Source organism: Electrophorus electricus, chromosome 16, assembly GCF_041902795.1.
Source record: "Electrophorus electricus isolate QZ-2024a chromosome 16, ASM4190279v1, whole genome shotgun sequence".
NCBI classification, from domain to species: Eukaryota; Metazoa; Chordata; class Actinopteri; order Gymnotiformes; family Gymnotidae; genus Electrophorus; species Electrophorus electricus.
The window spans coordinates 24,006,617-24,015,000 of NC_137512.1; the positions used below are offsets into that span (position 1 = coordinate 24,006,617).

At 44.5% G+C, this 8,384-nt stretch overlaps 1 protein-coding gene across 3 annotated transcripts in view; it reads right to left on the reverse strand.

The window, feature by feature from the left end:
* The window catches only part of shank2b (SH3 and multiple ankyrin repeat domains 2b), a 56,438-nt gene that overhangs the window by 6,398 nt on the left and 41,656 nt on the right, over positions 1-8,384 (reverse strand). For 2 of the 3 annotated variants that reach the window (XM_081699462.1, XM_081699464.1), the window contains 4 exons: positions 4,509-4,644; positions 3,991-4,071; positions 551-675; positions 192-303 (listed from right to left, as the gene is read on the reverse strand). In XM_081699462.1, the coding sequence (XP_081555588.1) occupies positions 192-303; positions 551-675; positions 3,991-4,071; positions 4,509-4,644 (454 nt within the window). The remainder of the gene's footprint in view (positions 1-191; positions 304-550; positions 676-3,990; positions 4,072-4,508; positions 4,645-8,384) is intronic. The other variant, XM_081699463.1, reaches the window with a different exon arrangement.

Consider the following 8,384-nt stretch of genomic DNA (forward strand, 5'->3'; position numbering starts at 1 on the left):
TGTTTGGACAACAGCGGCATATCAGTCCAACAGCACTTTTTTTGTGTTCTACAATTCAATATTTTATTTTGATTTACTTATTTATAAACAACTTAGAAACATACGATGGTCATGTCTGGCTTAAATAGATCATTTAAGTATTTCAGCAGGACAGAGGAAGACCATTACAGTGTGAGAAAGGGACAACTTGCCTATGGACGTCTGGCGTCTCATGGTTCCCTTTGGGACACCCAGGTAGGGACCTTTTGGACCTCCTGTGACTGTAGGTGAGTCCACTGTCATGTCCTGGCTATTGCACAGGGACTGTACATCCACACACACACAGGTTTAGGGAATGGAGCTCAGATTCTGTCATGGGGTAATATAGAACTGTTTATTTTAATAACTGTCGAATGAAAGTGTAAGAAATGAATAGTTCTAAGTATATTTTATTGACAGTGATGATTAAGCTGTATACTATGCTGTTCTTACCATGTCAGAGCATCTGACCAATGGCAAAACATCCTGCCAGTGACAAGGAGGATATAATGGGGTTAAAGGTGAAGCTCACGTTCATTTCTGGGGCCACAGCGAAGCTCCTGCTGGTAGGGCGGGGCTTGACGGCGGCGACCCTCACATCCACGTTTGCGCTCTCCCACACCGGCTTCTGGGGAGGAACCACCTCCTCCACTTTATCTGCAAAGATACCCCATTGCTCTAGTTCAGGCCAGGTGAAGCTACGGAAGTCCAGGAGGGTCAACAACAAGGCATTATCCTGTCACAGTAATCCACACCAAGAAAGGAGACACAGATACAGATCTGCTGACAGGGGTCAAGATCAAAATTGTTCGTGCCCACATGTTAGCTTTGGTGGTCAGTTTCGCACAGCTTCCATGCACCTAGGCTGACTATTCAGAGATGCAAGATCTGGAAGTTAATCATCTACACAGGATGATGGAAAGGAAATCAGTCTCATCTGATGCCATTGCATTTGGTAAGACTGAATCTGGCTAACCACGTTCAAACACACACACACACACACACACACACACACACACACACACACACACACACGCACACGCACACGCACGCACAAAAACACGCACGCATGCGCAGACACGTACACACATGCACAGACACGTACACACACCCACGCACAAAAACACGCACGCATGCGCAGACACGTACACACACATATATATACACACACACACACACACACACATACACGCATAAAAACACGCACGCATGCACAGATACGTACACGCATGCAGACACTTCTCTTTCTCAGCACTGTAACCCTGTAAATATTCAGGAGTCCAGTCCAGTCTATAATATATATATATATATATATATATATATATATATATATATATATATATATATATATATATATATATATATATTTAAATTCAGTAACCGATGAAATGCACACAGCGGTCAGGAGGAGGATCTGCAGTATGACTGTACTTCTGTCCGTGCTGTGGCCCTCGGGGGCGCTGTCGCGCGCTGTGGTTCCTGCAGACACGAGCGCCTGCGCCGACCCGCGCTCAGGGACGAGGAAGGCGAGACGCTGGGAGAGCGCGCTAACGCCCGTGCCAATGCTCGCGAGACGCCGCAGCTTCGCACTAAAAATATGGCATTACATTTTTTATTTTATTTTTTTTGCAGGTGGAATTGTTACTATATCGGACATATTATTTCCATGACAACACCTCCTGGCAGTACGGTTCCTAGCCTTTGAGGGTCCCAGCGCGACTACGGCTTGCTGGAGCGCTAGCGCGTGACCGTTTTCACCGGGAAATCGTCTTTGAAAACGTCTGTCTCACGTCTGTCGAAGGCACGAGGGGGGCATCCCCGTGACATCCAAAGGGAAATGGATTTCTGGTTCGGAATGGTTTAGTGGGGGGACTCTTGGCGTTCGCATGTTCTTACATAACCCTTCTTAATAGAGGCTTATGAATAATGCAATTTTGTGGCTCCGGTCTATGGAGCACTTGCTAAAATAACGTTTTTACTTTTCTGTCAGACCTGAATTCACTGTGGATGGTCCCGCTATCAAACTGGTTTGTTTGATCATTTGAACCAGAGAAAAATGACAACAACAAAAAAAAACAAACACGTTTGCATGTTATATACAAATTATATGTAAACTATTGTTTTTATATTCACAAAAATTTAATCTAGTTGGAAATAACTCAGGAATAACAGATACGTCTACAATGAAGTATCCTTATAACCGGACGAAGTGTGAATGTGTTTCAAAAAACAACTCACCCTTCTTTTTCCTCAAAGTGGCTTTAACATAAAAGAATATTTGGTTTATTCATTGTTGAATATTCACACAACTTATATAACGGAAAGGGCACTCAGAGCAGAGGAAAGCACTGGGTATTCCTCGCCATGGCATTGACCTGGGTCAAATGTAATGCCATATCACACGGTCATCACACTAGGACGAGACATCACCGTCATGCAATGACCCGATCTACACACAGGACAGATTTTAGAACAGAAGGACAACAGGGAAAAACATTACAGCGTTGCTCCTTAAGAGACAAAAGTGACATCATTTCGACCTTGCGGAGCCAACTGGGGAATTACTTCCCGAAACAGCCTGACTGATTGGCTTTTCCAGGCGCTACCCAGCACAGCTTACCCCTCTCCCCACTGGGTTATGTTGTGTGCATTTTTAAAAAATTTCCCCTTCCTGTTTAACTCCTAGCGCCTGATAACTGTTTAAACTATGCTACATCTTCATGCAGGAAGCACAAGTTGTCCCGATATGAGAACAACCGGTTTGTTCCGTGTGAGGACGCAGTGCTTTGAAACAACACACGGCAGGATAGCCACGGTCTGTGGGTCTGCGATCACTGACCCTTCCGTGGGTGGATTTGTTCTGCATTACTGCCCAGGGAGAAGTTCCCCACAAGGGATTCGGTTTTAGCCTCCTGACAGGGACAGACAGGAGGCCAAGGTGACATGGGTCTTCAGTCTAACCCTGACACGCTAAACCTCCAGTGCCCTCGTACGAGGTCGCAGGTGTCAGAATGAGGTTTTTTTTTTTTTACTTGTGATATTTCAGTGACAAATGTAAATAAGTATGCGATCTGTTCCGCGGCCTGACGGAAGTGTAAGGAACCGACGCCGCAAACATTGATGTCTGTTGATGTCACCGATACTTTCTACAGATTTCTGCGACTCTTAAGACCGCAGAAGACGTCAGATGTCAGGTGAGTAGAGGACCACAGAATGCAGCGTTACGCCCAGTGCTACGCTGTCACAGCCTAGGGGATGCTGTGTCCACCATCACAGGACTGAGCAGTACAGAGCACACCAGTTCAGCTGGATCCATCAAACACGACCAGACGCAGAAACCACAGAAACCACAAACATCCTCATTCTGGGAATTGGAAAACCACACACACACAGAACAGAAGCACGGGCATGCCAGGTGACGTCGGTGCACATACGCGCTCATACCTTTATCCACTTTTTATGGCCGAAAGAAAGAGGAAAAAAAAACAGTTCGGCAATGTCAGTGTGACGCTCGTATTCTATGTTAATGCTTCAAGAACAGGAAACAGAGGAAGTGGTTAAAGGTTGGACGAGAGTGGGCACTCCTGAATGCACGAGACCTTCAGGAGGGGTCACTGGGATTGTTGTCCTCACCCACCTACGACTCAGAAGAAGGTGTGTGGGATTGATTACTCAGGCTGTGGCCCAATATGACACAGCTGCTTATACGCAGGACGTCAAATATCCGGCGCCAGACCATTCGGGTTTCACACAGGGCCCAGTCCACCCGCCTCATACTGGAATCCACTACCTCACCACTACCTCCTCATAGGCACAATATATGCCAGTGTTTCAAAACACACTGCCACCATGTGTGTGTGTGTGCATGTATACACATACACACATGTACATTCACATACATGTTGCTCAATAACTCTTTAAAAGGCCATTGTCATGGTCGTGCGCGTGGCCTGTTGCATGTATGTGGCTTACCTATGTCCTCCAGTTCTGAGGTCATGGACTTGGAGCGTGTGCATAGCGCAGTCGAGGGAGCCCTCCTGGCTGGGGGAGGAGCTACAGCCACAACCCAAACACAGCAAAACACAACATGCTTAGCCATTAGCCAGCCATCTCTGTTCCACCAAGGCACCTTTCATATCCTATTCACTAAAACATCTGGATTCATAGAGACGGTGTGCCTCTGTGTAAACAGAGAGACATGAGACACTACTGCCTTTGCAAATTAGGAAGCGTAGTAGCAGTGTTAGTCATACTGTTTAGCATTCTTCAGTTAAGCATTATGGAAAAGCAGTGACTTTTATTATGAAATTAGGGTTAATATTAGTTACTAATGGCAGCACTTGCATGTTATGTGTGTATGTAAATGTATACTGTTAAAGTGTAAGTTCCTGTAGATGCAAAATTATCAAGATCGCCTTTCAAGTGTCCGAAACAAAAGCAACTTTTCAAGTGTCCGAAACAAAAGCAACTTCCTCCCGAGGTGGACTCACCTTTCTTCCTTGCTGTGTCGTCGGGGTCCAGGTTCCTGCTGACCGTGACCACTTTGATGATCAGATGGTTGCCCCCGTGACGGATCATGTTTACCACCTGTTTGTGGCCCACCTTGACCACGTTGTCCTGGTTCACCTGGAAACGAGGAGAAAGCTGCAGCTCTGAGTCTGCCCCATGCTCGCCGTGACACACACACCTGTCCAAAATGCAGAGGCTAGGAGGATATCTGGTGTGGTATACACACACATACAGTACTGAGTAAAAGTCTTAGGCCAAAATTAGCACCATTTAGCAATGATATAATGCCCATATATAATTATTTCTCAATCTCTTCATTTAAATACAGCAAATACAGGAAATATGTACACAACATTAAAAAGCTCCACAATTTCCAGAACAAAATGGCTTCTACAGGAATAAGTATTTAGTGTGACCTCCTTTGGCACTAAGGACATCTCGAACACTTTTGCCTGTCCTGACGTTTTCTGAAGTCTTCTGGTATATTATCACAGGCTTCTTTCGGCACGTCCCAGAGTTCTTCTGTAGATCTAGTCTTTTCCTGCTAGTGCTCACGTATGAGGGGAGGTCACACTAAACACTCACCACTCTAGCTCACAGAAGCTGTTTTTCTGATTTTATTTTCTGATTATATATATAAACACACACACACACACACACACACACACACACACACACACACATTTTTTGTCCTATAATTACACTGTATAATTATATTAAATCCTAACGGCTTCTTGAAAGTAGATAATGACACAGTCCTTTCAAACTGCACTGTGGCCTAATCAAAAGCACTGTGAAAGGGTGGAAGGACTGATCCAAGATTACTATCTGGTCCTAAAGCAGTTCTTAGATCTCAGAGACTCCACAAATAAGTACAGTCCTCATTTCCAATAAAACGTCTTTCTGCTTAACTTTGACTACTACCAGGGGTGTATAGCACCACTACGAACAGTGCGCACTCATCCAAAGCCCCGCCCCCTGGTTTAATGCGCATCTAATCCACGGCCGAGCGCTGCTCTAGCGACAAGCTCAGAAAGATGACTCCTCTTACCAGCACTTCCACTCTTTCCAGTTCTACTCCAAACAGTCCCAGTGCAACTGGGAGCCATCGCTAACCAAGCTGGCAAGCAGCTCTGAAGGGCCGCATTAATCCCTCCGCTTTAACGTTACGTGGGAACGCTAAATCTCTCTGACCTACTGTTGTTGTCCACCTGCAGTGTGAACGGGCGTTAAACACTGATATTTAAGGATTTACCGTTAAATTCACCTTCCGAGTAACATAGTAGTCTACCAGTAATGTAGACACACATAATAAAGCAATCCAAATAAAACATTAAACTAAGATGTTTATCTTATCTTGAGATTACAGGAGAATATGGATGAATGTGGATTTGATGTTTATCTTATTTTGAGATTACAATGAGAATCCGGATGAATTCGGATTTTATGTTTATCGTATCTTGAGATTACAGGAGAATACGGATGAATATGCATTTGATGGAGACTAGATGCTAGGCCAATTACTTTAACATTCAACTGAAATAGGAATGTTGCCGGCAGCAGGGTGGTGTGCGGTTTACAGTAGCGAGAAACATTTTTTCCTTCTTTGCCAGTGACTCCTGGAGCAGTGCAGCACGGAATTAGGACAGTGCCGTGGAACAGACGAGCAGACATGGAGAAAAACAGAGATTTAAGATTGCAGGACACTTTTATCTCCTCGAAAGGTTATGCGAATAAGGCAGGGTAACCTAGGAAACAGGCCCCGTGTGCCGAGGACGGCCGCACGGTGAGGGAAGAGCAGTTACTCCTTCTCTTTTTATCCTGTGTGTTTGTGTGATTCATAAATGCCATGTGTGAATGCGCAAGAGAGAGAAGGAAAGTGTGTGTGTGTGTGTGTGAAACTCTTGTGTTAATTACTAAAACAAGATAAACAAAACATTTTTGCATATAAGAGAATATCCAAGAAACTACCTGAACTACACAAGGAAGTGAAACAAAAACCCAAATCCTTACAATACTGTCATTAGAGGAAAATGCTTCAAGTTTGGTTGTATTTGCTGATAGCTCTTCCTGGGTACTGAAATAACCAGGGCACCTCCCCCCTGCACACATGCACGGTGGCCTACAGCAGATACACAGAACCTGAGCCCTGGATTCAGCTCTTGAAGGGATGTGAATCATTTTCTTCCAGCAAATCACAGCTACAAGGGGGCGTAACTGAAAACAGGGGGTGGGGATTCAAAAGCACTTGGTAAATGGCTCACCAGTGCATGTTGATAAACATGTCCAGTACGCCTTGTCTGGATGTCAGTTACGCCGAAGTCTACAAAGGCATGGAATTTCTTGTACTCAGCTGAGTGGATGAATCTCAATCTCATCACTTAATACCCATCACTATAAAGACAGTTGTGAGAGTAGATGTCTGTGTGCTACCGCTTACCTAAGACAGCACTCGCAACTGTTGCTTATTTGAGGGACGGGCTACCAGAATAGTTACTGAGATGGATCATCAGTTGGTAGCCATTATAATCAAACAGACATCACTATTTTCATGTCATTGTAGCACCCAAAGCTTTTACTGCTTAGACTAATGCACAACAGTTAGTAATCCATCCTCCGACAGGACTAATGCACAACAGAGAACGATCCATCCTCAGACACGACTAATGCACAACAGAGACAATCCATCCTCAGACAGGACTAATTGACAATGGAGAGCAAGCCATCCTAAGACAGGAGCGGTTTTGAAATAGCAGTGACCAAGCTGATAAATATCATGTAGGATAATCTCATAATGTTGGACCAGTCAATCCCATCAGAGACACTTCATCTGCATAATTTCATGACATCATACCACATCTGAGCTCACTAATCTGAGCAGCCATCAGATATCACAGCATTCCAGAAGAGAATTATCACTTCAGCACACACACACTTGTCCAGAGCGCCTTACAGAAGTGCTTTGTTGTTTGCATGGTAAATGTAACCTAATGGTACATTTGAAGCCTGGCCTAGACTCTAATAATTTCACTATTATCCCATCTCCAAGCTTCCATTGTTCTCTACAGTTCTTTTGCGAGATGTTGGTATCCAGCTCTAAGCCCACCTAGACAACAATAAGTTTGTTGAATCTTTTCAGTCAGGTTTTTGCCCGCACCACAGTAGCAAAACTGCCCTCATTAAAGTTACTGATAACTTCTTCTTAACTGCTGATACCGTTGTTCTCTCCATTCTCATCCTACTCGATTTCAGCGCTGTGTTTGACACGGTTTCCCATTCTGTAATTCTCTCCAGGCTTGGTGAGCTGGGTATCAGTGGTTCTGCTCTTAAGTGGCTTACCTCCTACATCACAGATAAGAAATCATTCCTTACCCTAGCAGGTCATACCTCTTCTACCTCTGTTCTTTCTCAGGGGGTGCCTCAAGGTTCTGTCCTCGGACCTGTGCTATTTATTATCTACATCCTTCAGCTTGGCCATATCAAACAACACTTTAGACTGGATTTTCATTTATGCACGGATGACACTCAGATTATCCATTAATAACCCACCTCCCACACAACTGAAACGTGGAAGGTGAAAAAAATCAAAATGTGGGATGAAACATAATTATCTCATGTTAAACAGTGATAAGACTGAGCTCATTTTCACTGGCTCTGAGTCAACACTGGTTCAATAACTCTCCATTGACGACGTTTCCCCATCCAAGCTGGTTTGCAATCTGGGTTTCGTCCTTGGTTCAACCCTCTCATTCAAAGCTTGCATTAATGCTTTTGTTCAAACTTATCGCCCGCTTGCCCAACATTGCCTGCACTAGTCTGCCCCTCACTCTTTGATCCATGCTGTCTTGATTCCTGCT